Source organism: Lissotriton vulgaris, chromosome 4_1 (genome assembly GCF_964263255.1).
Source record: "Lissotriton vulgaris chromosome 4_1, aLisVul1.2, whole genome shotgun sequence".
NCBI classification, from domain to species: domain Eukaryota; kingdom Metazoa; phylum Chordata; class Amphibia; order Caudata; family Salamandridae; genus Lissotriton; species Lissotriton vulgaris.
The window spans coordinates 697,226,508-697,240,892 of NC_141691.1; the positions used below are offsets into that span (position 1 = coordinate 697,226,508).

The 14,385-nt window shown below is 44.5% G+C and overlaps 1 protein-coding gene across 5 annotated transcripts in view; it reads left to right on the top strand.

Moving 5' to 3' along the window:
* Positions 1 to 14,385, top strand: part of MAK (male germ cell associated kinase) — a 698,372-nt gene that overhangs the window by 268,023 nt on the left and 415,964 nt on the right. For all 5 annotated transcript variants that reach the window (XM_086964986.1, XM_086964988.1, XM_086964989.1 and 2 more), the window contains exon 6: positions 2,631 to 2,763. In XM_086964986.1, the coding sequence (XP_086821112.1) occupies positions 2,631 to 2,763 (133 nt within the window). The remainder of the gene's footprint in view (positions 1 to 2,630; positions 2,764 to 14,385) is intronic.

Below are 14,385 nucleotides of genomic sequence, written 5' to 3' on the forward strand. Positions count from 1 at the left end.
ACCAGAGGTAAGTGACTGATTCTTCTCTGTGGTGGTACAGAAAAGAACGGATCAAACTAATTTGAATGGCCCAGTGGCTCCTTGCATGTCCTTTCGATGCCACTTCCAGTGACTGTGCATAACAGCATGGGTATTATCATGTAGTACCAGTTGGCAGCACTAACAAGCTATTGCTTTAAACATTTCTGGATCCAGTTTGCCTCTGCTGAAAAAGGTTCATATAAGGAATTTGCAGCCCTTAAAGGAAAATGGGACTACTGCCTACTCTTAAGAAACTTTGGCGTCGACATTCACAATGGGGAAAGACCCCCTCACGTTTACGAATGTGTTACCACCTCTTTCACGGAGCCAGTAAAATATTAATGTTTTGAGCCAGCTTCCAGTAACAAAACATTCATACATGCCCCGGTGACTCGCTATTAGAAAGGAACGCCCTAGGCACTCCCCTTCCTAATACTGACTCGCAAACACTATTTTTCGAGTCGGTAATAGGTTACCAACTCGCAAAGTAGGTTTGGTACATGCTAAAAACCATTTTAGTAGTTGCAGACGGTCTGATTCTTTATTTGCAACAAAGTTCCTTTCTTAAGAACCAGAAGGACTGGATTTTTTTCCTGACATTCACACTATCAGGTTGTGTGATCAATTATTTTGTCTGATTATGAGCACATGGGAGCAACTTCCCTTGATACAGGGAAGCGAGTCAGTCTGTGCTGTGATCTTTACATGAACATATGTGGTTCCTCTTCAACCATGCGATCGTCCTTACTGTAAGGCCTCCCTCACAATGGCCCCAGAGCTCCCAAATTTCTAAGTCGTGTCTTATGCGAAAAGTCAGATGCAATCATAGCCTTTCATTTCCTGAACTAGATTTAAATGAATTGAGAAGTCATTGTTCCTGATACAACTTGAATTTACATCATATATTCCAACTTCTTATTGATACATTATTTTCCAATTGAGCCTTACACGGCACTGTAGGGTCATGCTAAATGAGTGTCTCCATAAAATGTGTAGCCCCCCTACCACTGTAGAACTCAAGTATGCCACAACCTCCCAAAATACCCTTTGTTTTAATAAAAGTGGGATTTGGTTTTGCTTGGGTCATCTTTGTCACTCACATTGAAGCTTGCTACCTGGTCCTGGGTTTTCAGCTGCAGTGACAGATGAGTTTTCCCCTTGCTGTTAAAATGTGTGGCTATACTTTCAAGTAAAGTAGAGTTCTGGATTAATGCAAGTTACAAGAGTCTGCAACAGTGATGATTGAGAATTTTTCTTATTATCATTCTCTGGGCCCTCGAGTTTTATTTTCTGCCAGGTCTTGAGTCCTTATTTTTTAATGGCTGTGAGGTTTGATTATGCCTTCCGACAGTGCCTGGGGCCCTCAATTCTAGTAACAGTGGGGTTCTGCCTTTGGCCTGCTCCCATTATCTCTCACTGCCAGTCTCTCTGGTTATTGGTTATCAAGACAGTAAGATCTTGGCCTATTTCCAGTGGCTGTGACCCTTATTTTAATGACAGTGTGATACTTTTTTCCTGCCAATATCTGGTTCCTCTGATTCATCGGTGACGTTCTGATCATCATCCAGTGCTTTGAGTCCAGGTGGGTCGAAAACCTTTGCGAAAATACGGCCTTTCCTGCACAGCAACATCGAGGCCTGTGGTGGAGTTAGTAGATTAACAAAGAGTGTAGGCAGTACCAGCTGTCTAGAACAGAATAGATGGTTTCATAGACGTTATGCATTGAACTAATGATTTTTATGGTGCTCAGTAACTGGAATTTATGTCATGGACTTCTGGCATTTGAAGACCGAGATGATGTATGGAAAGACTGAGTGGGGCAAGGGGTGGCAACAATGCGAGGGTGAAGCACCAAATTTCTTTGGGCAATGGCCTTTGTAAAAACTTGCAACTCCTCTATTACTTTTACAGCCACTTGCTGACTTTAGGGGATATGACTGTTGTTGGTCCCCACCCTAGCTCTGAGAGCACTGCTTAGGGGAGTTAGCAAAATGTGCAGATTGAAAAATGAGAAGACGAACCTTCTGGTAGCATGGTTATGTGTGCTTCCTATTTTCTAAGATGAATGTTGATACATTTTGACCTGATAATACAGTGCTGAAGAAATATTAGAGCTGTTTTGATACACCACTGAATTCTGAGAGTTGCATTTATGGTTGCTTAAGTTGATATTGGACTGTAGAGCTGAGTATTCTTCTCTCTTTAGACCCATTATTATAATGCACCACATTTTAAATCCTCCAAAAATGGGAATTCTTGGGAGCAATAATTTGTATAAAAAGACCCATAAGTGAACTCTAGTGTAAATTTTATTCCGTAATGGGCTTCAAAGGTGTATTATCTAATTTTAACATTATTTCCTTCATTAGTAGCTGTCACCATTCACTGTTCTAGCGATATCCTTGCTCTAAAGATTGCACTAACATGCATGACCCTTTGCCTAATATCGAGAAATAAAGTAAAAAATTGAATTCCGCTGCATGCGTTTTGGGGACATGTTTTGCAGGCAAGGTGTTAGAGTAAAGAGAGAAATTTTAGTTCCTGGCTGGATTTTCAACAGAACTTGAAATTACTGGTTACTATCTTGTTTTGTATTAATGCCTAAATAGGTTTTTTCCATCGTGATATGAAGCCTGAGAACCTTCTGTGTATGGGTCCAGAACTTGTGAAAATTGCTGATTTTGGACTAGTGAGAGAACTAAGGTCACAACCACCATACACCGATTATGTTTCTACCAGATGGTAAGTGTTCTCAATAGCTGAATTATGGTGTCTGATATACAGTACACAATAGACTAATGTAGAGGCAGTCTGAATCACATTCTACCCTGCCAGCATACTACACGTTGTGTTGGAAGGTGGCTGTTTATATTATAATCAAGGGCAGTGATTAAATAGTGTGTATTATATACTAGATCCAAGGTCCTTTCCATGCTGTATACTAAAATCATTGTTTTTTCAATAAAAGTCCCCCCCAAAAAAAACATTTTGGAAATAAATCTAAAGCAATACGTTTTGCCGCTTTCAGGTGCATGGTTGAGTCATAGAAGTATCAATAACGCCCATAGCAACCCCAGTTGCAAGTAAGCCTGCACTCACCTCTGTTACATATATACAAAAAGACAGAAAACAAGCCATATTCTATATAAGAAGTGTGCAAGTTTACCTTTAACCGCAAATCTCTTTGGAAAGGAAGAGGGCAATTATTGTGTAAGCATCTCCCACAGACTGAATAACATGCTGTCCATTTCTAAATCCTGTAAGAGAAGTCTTTATAAATCATTTCACCTACATCCTTTCCCCATATATTTTTATTGAAGTTGTATAATGTTTTATGAATTGTTCCCACTAGTGAGCATAACATGGCCTTTTTTTTTCAATTCACACGCCACAGTACTATTTTATGTAGTTGTGTGTGACTTTACTCAACCAAGGGGATTGCCTTTTCACCTTTCTGATGTTTCTCCGGTCAATAGACAGCTTTATACTTTACGCAAAATGCCCCATGTCTTTATCCCCCTTATTGGGATGAGTCTGCAGGGGAATTCTGATAGATACATCTGCCGTGTGGATTCCTCACCTTGTGAATATCCCCCTTGCGTCAGCAACATTCGGAAATTCTTTTTGTAGCTTCGCGCCAACGTGGACGCGGACGTCACAGAGACACGGCTCCGCTCGCGACTCTGCTGACGTCACCGACGCCTATAATAGGCCCACGCCGGCGTAATGACATCAGTTCCCTTTTTTCCGCGTCGTCGACGCTAACGGTTTTCAGGGATCGTACTGTAGCTTTACAGTAACTTTGTTACTATTATCCTGTTATTCTGTTTAACTTTATATTCTTCGAGATGTCGTCGAAGAAGACTGGTTTTAAGGCCTGCGGCGAATGTGGCAAGACTATGTCTATCACCGATCCTCATGATTGCTGTGTTTGGTGTTTAAGTTCCGACCATGACGTCGAGGACTGTTCTTGCTGCAAGAAGAAGACTTCGAAGGCGCTAAGAGAAAGAGAGGCGAAGCTCCTTGTGGCTAAGCTTAAGAATAAGAAAGATAAGAAATCTTCGAAGTCTCGAACTCGTCGGTCGAGGTCGAGGTCTCGATCGAGGTCACGCTCGGAGTCGTCTTCGGCTCACGCTTCGAAGTCTTCGAGGAAGAAGCACAAGAAGAGGAGCCATGAGTCACGTCATCACTCCGGAAAAGACTCTAGTTCAAGACCGAAGTCCCAGGTCAAGCTTCTGAGTAAAGAAGTGGTGGTTTCGGAGTCGGAACATGTCTCTGTTGGTGAGGCTTCACATCCAGGTTCACCCAAATCTCAGGAGCAGGTCCATTCTCCAGTTCCATCCAATCCTTCTGGTCAGGAGGATGAAGGTGAGGAGCAGGGGGCTGGTGAAGTCGAAGTTTCGGTGCCTGTGGGTTCGTCGACCCCGGTTCCAGGACTCGTTGAAGAGGTCGACGTCGTTTCGACTCCGCCTCCTCAGGAACGACCCAGAGATCCATATCCTGAGTTTCCAGCTCCAGGTCAGGATCCATCTCAGTTCTTGAACGCCATGTTTGGTGTCTATTCTAGGGCAATGTTCCCGTCTGGTGCACCTGTTGGTCCCACGGGTCCTATGGCATTCAACTTGGGTGTTCCCCAAGCTTACGCCCCTGCGCCCTTCATGCCTTTTATGCCGGCTATACCACCGCATTGGCATTTTCCGACACCTCCGGTGTCGTCGACGCCGAAGCGTTCGACGCCGACTCCGTCGACGCCGGTCACATCGACGCCGATGCCTACGACTCCGAGTCAGGATTCTGTTCGACCTCGTTCTGAGAAGCCTCGTCCGACTTCGGGTTCGACGCCTGCTCCGAGGCCGTCGGAGTCGATTCCGAACCCGTTGGCTTCGGCTGTGAAGGAAAGGTCTCGGAGAAAGGCTCTGGAAGAGGAAAGGTATCAATATTCGGATACTGAAGAAGGGGAGTTGCAGGATTCTGAGGATCCTTTTGAAGATTTGTGTGAGTCCAGTGGGCTTGAACTGTCACCTGAGTGGGAGTTGGCATCAGTTTCAAATATACCATCAAAGGATGTGGTGCCTTATCACACTGTTATAAAAAAAGCAGCGAGTCTGTTGAATATTACTCTTCCTACTGCTGACTATAAACCTAATATCTTGACTGAGGTTCTTCATTCTCCCTCGTCGGTAATTGAGCCTGTGTTACCCTTCAACGAGGCCTTAACTGAGCCCATCTATGAGGTTTGGAAGAAGCCTTTGTCTGCTCCTGCAGTTTCAAGAACAGTTGCGAGGAGATACAGAGTGGCACCTGAGGACCCTGCGTTTTTATCAATTCGCCCCTTGCCTGAGAGTTTGGTGGTGCAGGCTGCTTGCTCAAAGAAATCTGCTGGTGCTTTCCCACAGGTTCCTGGGGAAATGGAATCCAGAAAGCAAGATCAGGGTGCCAGGAAGGTCTTCTCTTCAGCCAGTATGGCGTTGAAGTCAACCAACTCAACGTGCCTGATGGGGAGATATATCCATGCCTTGATGGATTCTGTCAAGCAGCTAATTCCGAAAATTCCTGAGGATGACCGGAAGGATTTTCAGGAGGTGATTTCAGACACTCAAGCAGCTGCGAGACAGGTGATTCAGAGTGGCCTGGACACTGCTGATTCGGTGGCAAGGGTCATGGGTTCATCTGTAGCCACCAGGAGGGCTGCCTGGCTTAAGTCATCGGAGTTCTCTGCGGACGTTCAGTCTGCTTTGTTGGACTTGCCTTTTGATGGCTCAGGATTGTTTGGCAAGAAGGCTGATGCTGCCTTGGAACGTTTTAAGGACAGTAGGGCCACTGCAAAATCCTTGGGTCTTCAGTCCAGAGGAACTACTGGTAGACGCTTCAGGGGGTTCGGAAGATCTTCCTTTCGCTCTTACAGATCATCCCAGCAGCAGCCTCAGCAGCAACAGAATACGCTGTACAAGTCGTACAGGGGCAGACAAAGATCCCGCCCTAGAGGTCGTCAATCCTCCTCCTCCTCCTCTCCTTCCCAACCCCCAGCCAACGCAGCAAAGCAGCCCTAGATCCACCATTCCGGATCATGTGGGCCCAGTGGGGGGTCGGCTTACTCATTTCCTACAAGATTGGGAATTAATTACATCGGATCTTTGGGTTCTCAATCTTGTAGTGAATGGGTATGCACTTCCTTTCCAGGAATTCCCTCCCAATTACCCTCCTTGCCAGGGTTATTGTTCGGAGGACCACCTGCTTCGCCTGCAGGAAGAAGTCCTGGCTCTTTTCAAAAAAGGTGCGATAGAGGTGGTTCCAGAGCAGGAAAGGGGTCAGGGGTGCTACTCCTGGTATTTCCTGATCCCCAAGAAAGATGGCAGGCTTCGGCCAATCCTGGATCTCAGGATCTTGAACCTTTACCTGAAACAGGAAAAGTTCAAGATGCTCACTCTTGCGCAGGTTCTTCAAGCGCTGCTGGAAGAAGCCTGGATGGTGTCGATCGACTTGCAGGATGCGTATTTTCATATTCCCATCCTGAAGTCGCACAGGAAGTATCTCCGTTTTACGGTTGGGTCACAACACTACCAGTTTGTGGTCCTTCCGTTTGGACTTACTACTGCGCCTCGAGTCTTCACCAAGGTGATGGCGGTGGTGGCAGCTCATCTCAGAAGAACGGGGATACATGTGTTTCCGTATCTAGACGACTGGCTGATCAAAGCGGAGTCGCCGGAGAAGGTGCTCCATCATCTGCAAGAGACAACTCAGTTGTTGCACAGGTTGGGTTTTTCGATAAATGTACCCAAGTCTCACCTGGTGCCCTCCCAGCGCAACCTGTTCATAGGTGCGGTACTGGACACTACTGTATGTCGCGCATTCCCTCCCCCTCAAAGGATTCGCGACATTCAGGAGATGATTCCTTTGTTTTACCCTGGAGCGGTTGTTCCAGTCCTGAAGGTCCTTCGCCTGCTCGGTCTGATGGCTTCATGCATCCTGTTGGTCAACCATGCACGCTGGCACATGAGGGCGCTCCAGTGGTGCCTCCGCAGGCAGTGGTATCAGCACAACGGGGATCTCAGGGAGTCAGTGAAGATCTCCAGAGAAACTGCAGCGGATCTGTCTTGGTGGAGTGTGGAAGGCAATCTGTCTCAGGGGAAGCCTTTTCAGATTCCTCCTTCGGTGGCCACAGTAATAACGGATGCGTCCACCCTCGGGTGGGGTGCTCATCTGGGGGACCTGGAGGTCAAAGGTCTTTGGTCTCCAGAGGAAAGGTTGCTTCACATCAACCTTCTGGAATTGCGGGCAATACGTCTGGCGCTCAAGGCCTTCCTCCCTTCCCTTCACGGGCGGTCAGTTCAAGTCCTGACGGACAACACGACCGCGATGTGGTACATCAACAAGCAGGGAGGAGTAGGGTTGCAGTGTCTCTGCAGAGAGGCTCTGCGTCTCTGGTCCTGGGTTCAGGACCATCAGATTTGTCTGATGGCAAATCATCTGGCCGGAGTTCAGAACGTTCGTGCAGACAGTCTCAGTCGGCAGTTCTCTGCCGATCACGAGTGGAGGCTCCATCCAGAGGTAGTTCTCGACATCTTTCGGATGTGGGGAACTCCTCGGGTGGACCTGTTCGCCACTCACGAGAATGCTCACTGCCTGTCATTCTGCAGCCTCCAGTTTCCGATGCAGGGAGCCTTGGGGGATGCGTTTCAGTTGAGTTGGAGTTCGCAACTCCTTTACGCGTTTCCTCCCATACCCTTGATTCCTCGGGTTCTGAGGAAAATTCGCCAAGACCGGGCCCGAGTCATATTGATTGCCCCGGATTGGCCAAGAAGGGTGTGGTACTCAGACCTTCTCCACCTCTCCTCTCACCCGCCGCTCCGTCTCCCTTTCAGGGCAGATCTCCTCTCTCAGATGGGGGGGCAGGTTCTACACCCCCACCTCCAGACCTTACACCTTCATGCCTGGAGATTGAACGGGGCAACCAGATTTCTTTTTCTCTCCCTCACGATGTGGTGGATGTCATTTTGTCTGCCAGGCGTGACTCCACTAAGTCCATCTATTCTTATAGGTGGTCTAAGTTTGTTGTTTGGTGCAGGGAGAAGTCTATAGACCCCTTGAGGGCCCATTTATCTGATGTTCTCCAGTTTGCCCTTTCCCTAGCACAGCAGGGTCTTGCTGTTGTCACGGTGAAGGGTTATTTGTCAGCGCTGTCGGCGTTTATCTGTTTGCCTGACCAGCCTTCTCTGTTTAAATCTCCTATAGTTTTGAGGTTTTTGAAGGGCCTCACTAATAGGTTCCCTCCTATCCCTTTTATTGTGCCTCAGTGGGATTTGAATCTAGTTCTGACATTTTTAATGTGTGCTCCTTTTATGCCTCTTCACAAATGTCCCATGAGGCTCCTGACTTTCAAAACTGTTTTCCTCGTTGCAATAACCTCGGCAAGGAGGGTTAGTGAGCTTCAAGCTCTTAGTTCCAAGCCCCCATTCCTGTCCATTCATGCTGATCGAATGGTTCTTGGGACCAGGGCTGCTTTTCTGCCAAAGGTGGTGACTCCTTTCCACCTTGGTCAATCCGTTACCCTTCCTACCTTTTATCCTCCCCCACACCCTTCCAAGGAGGAGGAGAGATTACACCGTCTTGACCCCAAGAGGGCGGTGTCTTTTTATTTGGACAGAACTAGAGACTGTCGCATGGATGACCAGCTCTTTATTGGCTTTGCTGGCTGCAAGAAGGGAAGAGCGGTCCATAAGAGGACTTTGTCGAGATGGATCGTCCTCTGCATTAAGATCTGCTACTCTTTGGCCGGTAAGGAACCTCCAGAGGGCATAAGGGCTCATTCAACTAGAGCTAAGTCTTCGACCTCTGCATTGGCTAGAGGTGTGCCTGTAGAGGATATTTGTAGGGCCGCAACTTGGTCTTCCCTCCACACTTTCGCGAAGCACTATTGCTTGGATACTGAAGTGAGGAGGGACGGTCATTTTGCGCGCTCTGTCCTTCAGGATTTCCTGGTCTAGAAGAGTGGACACCCTCCTCCGGGAGTGGGGACTGCTGTGGGGCTCTATTCACAAGGTGAGGAATCCACACGGCAGATGTTCTATCAGAAGAACAAGTTACTTACCTTCGGTAACGCTTTTTCTGGTAGATACAATATCTGCCTGTGGATTCCTCACTGACCCACCCGCCTCCCCGTTGCCCACTCTTCTTTGCCAGAGTATCTTTATTGGTTTATTTTATTGTAAAATGTTTTATTGCATTTACTTCACACTGTGTGTGTTACTTTGATTTCTATACTGTGTATATTGTGTACATTTCTACTGTCATCGGTCCGTCCGTGTGCCTCGAAGGCATGGAAAAAAGGGCGGAACTGATGTCATCACACCGGCGTGGGCCTATTATAGGCGTCGGTGACGTCAGCGGGGTCGCGAGCGGAGCCGTGTCTCTGTGACGTCCACGTCGGCGCGAAGCTACAAAAAGAATTTCCGAATGTTGCTGACGCGAGGGGGATATTCACAAGGTGAGGAATCCACAGGCAGATATTGTATCTACCAGAAAAAGCGTTACCGAAGGTAAGTAACTTGTTCATCTGGCACTCTTGCTGCTTTTTTAAAACTTAAAACAAAATATCATCCTTATCTTCATGACATTTATAACTGACTTGTTAATGGGAAATTATAGTATATCTGTTCTCCTGAGATTCAGGTGCCTTTTTGATGCTAGACAGTGTGCCCTTCTCTAGCAAAGTCCCTCTTTTTTCCAATGGCCATGCAGTCCAAAGTCTTAGCCTAATATGTTAGGTTCACTTGGTTTCTTTTTAAGTATAGACTGCCTTGTTGAAGCGTGGTAATATCTTAGAAGCATATTTTTACATTGAACAATTGGCTAAGCCAGTGGTTATCTCAAAGTGGTACCAAAGTAACTGAAAATTACTTCATGAATATTTAATTATCTGGCTTTGGTAGATGTGGCAAAGATCCATAATAAGCTGGGTGCCTGTTTGTCAACTGTTCCATCCCAGCATCCGGATTTATCCATGCCTGCTTTGTGTCGAACTGCTGTTTAACTGCCTTCATCCCTAATCGATTTCAGTGTTTTAGAGAGGGCTGCAGTTTTTTGATTGAATAACATGCTGGGAAAGCGTGCATCCTTTGTAGTCTCTGACAGGAATTGTTCTTAGTTGACATTGAGTATTGTGTCGCCTGGGCTTTAGCTAAAAGCCAAGGTATGTAAAGTATAAGTACTATGCAAATTTTATTTGTTAAAATGACAATAAGATGTAGCAGCCAGGAAGTTTACTTCAACATGCTTTAGGAAAACACTGAAGGTTGTTCATGTTTTTTGAAAGGCAGTGTGCTAAATTATTTGATTTGTGCAACATGCTTAATCATAGTGTGAAAATAGTTGGAATATACAGTCACACTGAGATGATTTGTTAAAAATATGGACTTAACAGTTGTATAAGGACCAGCCACCTGAACTTGGGCGACAGTTTCTACAAAATAGGTTTAGGTGTAGTGCTAGACATTATTCTGAGAAACAAACGCCTACAGAAACTATTCTTGACATAACCGATCGATGAGATCTTAGAATTAGTACCTAGATTACATCACACACATACTAACCTTTCTATTGTTGTAAAATCCAATGCAATAACCCACCCCCTTGATACAGACACTCCTGTTAACTCTATTTTATTTAGACGTACAACAATTCCACAGCTTGAGGGGGGGGGGGGGGGGGGTGAAATCTCTGGGCACGTCCATGTACTGTAAAGAATTTTAATTCATGTTTGCAGTTCCATTTGCTTTCATTCAAATGTAGATCGTCAAAACAAAGCCAATAAACACAGCAAGGGTAGCTATCACAATGGACCTCTGGGGTAGGGGAACACATGAACAAGAGAGTACAAAAGGATGGCTGGATGTAGACATTTATGGAGAGATTGATGAAGAGCAGGATAGATGGGGCGGATAAAAAGTAGGTTGAATGGAAGGATATAGAGATGGATGATGGAAGGGAGGATGGGGTGATGGAGGGAAAACGGGAGTGGAAAAACAGACGGAAAAAAAGTTTGAATCAAGTGAAACATTGATGCAAAAAGAAGTATGGAAAAAAGGGCAAATACATGGGTTGATGGGAAATAGACATATCGAAGGGATAGTAAGCGTTATATAAATGTTGCCATGCAATACAATAAAGAATTGAAAGATTGAACCAAGGAGGAAAAGAACAATGGCAACTCTCTGAATGAGGGCCAGGCTTGCTCGCATCACTCAGTCCCTCAGTTTCTCCGTACTATTTAAGATAATTTTAAATGTGGCATTTACATTTTTCTTGTTACTCCCTTGTGCGATACTATGGTATTGCTTGTATGTCTGCTCAAAATATGTAATGCAGTGGTGTGTTGGGTGTGTCACTGAGATTATAAAAATTTGCTCTTCAACCTTTGGCTGTAGGCAGTGACTGTTGTATCTAAATGTTAAACAAAATGTTTAGCATCAGCCTTTGTTAGAGACCTTCATATTAGCCCTTGTAGAGTTTCTACTTTGAGACGCAGTTGCGAAGTTGGATGCAGGTAGGTATCTTCAAGGTTGATGATAATTTGAAAATCATCAGTGTAGACCATGAAAAGTTCAAACGTTAGTCTGTGTGACGGTCTTTGAGAAGCCCTGGGGAACACCTTTACTAAAACATTTGAAAATGAAGCAGAGATGGAAAATGTGCTACCTTAGAATTGTTACTAAGGAATGAAGATATCCTGTCTATATCCTGGGAGCATATGCTGCACTGAGCAGGATGAAGAGGAAAATATTGTCCAAATTTACAGACGTCTAACATTATTGGTATGGCTATTTTACCTTGATCCACTCTCATCCCGAGCTTATCATTGACAAGGGAGGATTTAGTCCTGTGAGGTGAGTGAAAGCTGAATTGGACACAGGCAAGGAAATGGTTTTATTCAATAAGTGAACAAAAGTGAAATGGGGCAAAGATTTCACAGGAAGCTGAATGAGCTGGTGGTCTTTTTTTAAAGATGGTTTACGGTTAAAGCTTGGCTTCAGGAGCCCATGGGAGGCTAAGGAGATTGAAAGAAAGTCACCACACATCAACACCTCCAAAGCAACTTTTACAGAAACATTGCTACTGGCCCTGGACTGTATGGGAAAGAAACAACATGGAGACACATGCCCTCCCCGGCTGAGGAAGCTCAAGCTATTTGACTGATGGGCTGAGACACAATTAAAAGGGATGAGAGACTGACTTTAAAGTGGAACCTTGTAGACAACAGATGATATATGTGTAATTGTCTATGTTTGTGTGGGTGATATTCGCTATAGAGTGACAGATGTATTGTCTACTGTTTAGGGCAACCGAGTGTCGAGTAAAATGTACAAATGGCATTCAATAAAAAACAGAAGGTATGGGGGAGTGCCCTGCCATGGGAACCAGGATCTCAAACAAAATTAAGGATGAAACTTGCATGAATAAATGCTAATAAAAAGATTTTTGAGGGAAAAAAGCTTGGTTCCAGTCAAATATGTGTAATAGCTGTGCCCATGGTGTCATAATCCCATCATAGAATGAAGAAATGTTATGGACAGAAAGAAGCTAAGTAGATGGTGAATTAATTGACAAAAAGATCCTCCTGGTCCCATTCACACATGGGCTGCAGAAAATTAGATATCTATATCCTTTGTGAACTTTCTATTTCCTTTCATGGTTTACCCTCTGTTATTTTATTAAACCAACTATCTGTGTTTCAGTTTTTCTTCAAAGCTTCACTGCTGACTTAAATGAGTATTCATACTTCCCGACAGGTTAACATCCTCCAGGTGGTGGCCAGATATAATAAACAAACTAGTGCACAACAATATTTAGTATAACCAGGTATTTGGCTATAGTCATTTTTAGTTAAAGTTATGTTTCTATTTTGGCATTTGTAAATCCACCAGAGTCTAGCTTTCTTTGCAAATGATTACGTACTCATGTGGCACATTTTGCTCCTATATATTAGTCTATTTAAGCTTAATAATAATTGACTATATTTACAGATGAACCTTAAAAACCTGTACATGCCCATTATATGAAGATGCCTGACAAGTCACCAGGTCACAAAATTTGAACATGCAGCCTGTTTTTCAGTCGTCCTTGTGAAAAGGCCAGCCTCACCAAAAATGTAACTCTTCTTACCAAGCAATTTCTAGGTTAAATGCACAATCAATATACATTTTAAGCATGCTAGCTAACATTCTGCTTGGAGAGGCCAACATTTGTTTAGTTTAGTAGAATGGAAAGGTAGAAGCTATAAAATCATACTTTGGAATATTCTGCCACAGTTTGCAAGGAACTTTCATCTTTAAAACCCAGAAAGACCTAGTCTGTGCTTAACGCATGCCTTAATACTGTGCCCTGTGTGTAGTGTGTACGTGTTATACTGTGTTACCATTCCTTTTGTTCAGCAACTGCGTCCTGTGCAAAGTGGCTCTGATACTGTTCTTTAGGTCCTTAGCAAATTCTCAGAGATACTTGCCAGCTATATTGATCTCATGGCCTCGAGACCACTCGCACATTTAAGGCTTCCTCCACATGAAGCTTCTAACAACTGGTTCCTGTACTTTTCTTTCTGTCACTAAGGGAAACTGCTCCTTTCCCATAGGTCAATAAGCATTTTAAAGCAAGATAGCTCCGCTGTGCTAGGCTTGTGCCCAGCCTTTCGACACTGCAGCTGCTAGCAAGTTTTATTCTCTAGCAAGCATCTTCTGTCTGCTACTGTCTGCTAATGTGTAGAGTGCTTGATATGTTGTGACATAGAGAAGAGACTCTAAACCAGAGGTCCATGCTGAGAAGCTATGCCCCACCTGGGAGCCACCTACCCTCAGATTTTAAAATCTCCGAATCAAGATGCTTTGCATCCTTGATGTTTGCTTACTCCTTCAATTCAGTTGCGGTAGAAGTAGACACCAAGCAGCTCAGATTGTCATAGAATTTTTTTTCTCTTCCAGGGGATCCTCATCAAAATCATAAGCACTGAATATTCCCGCCCATGTGCGGGACCCCGGAAACAATATAAAAATATATATATAAAAACACATATATCTCGCTCCACATATATGTACGTGCATATATTATTTTTCTCACACCAATGCAGCCCCAAAACTGAGGCTAAACAATGTAAACACAAGTACATGTACTGCAATTAGTAAGGAAACAGAAAACACATTAGGTCAAATATACCTTGAACTTTGTGTTTTAATGAGTAAAACCACTCATAAATCCTGAAAATTGCTAATAAATAGGCATTGTTAGCCCTCAGGCTGCATTGTAAAACAATAGCATAGAAAATGAAACCATTTTCAACAAAAACTGGCACCGTGCCTTTAAGGCAGCCATGACCCC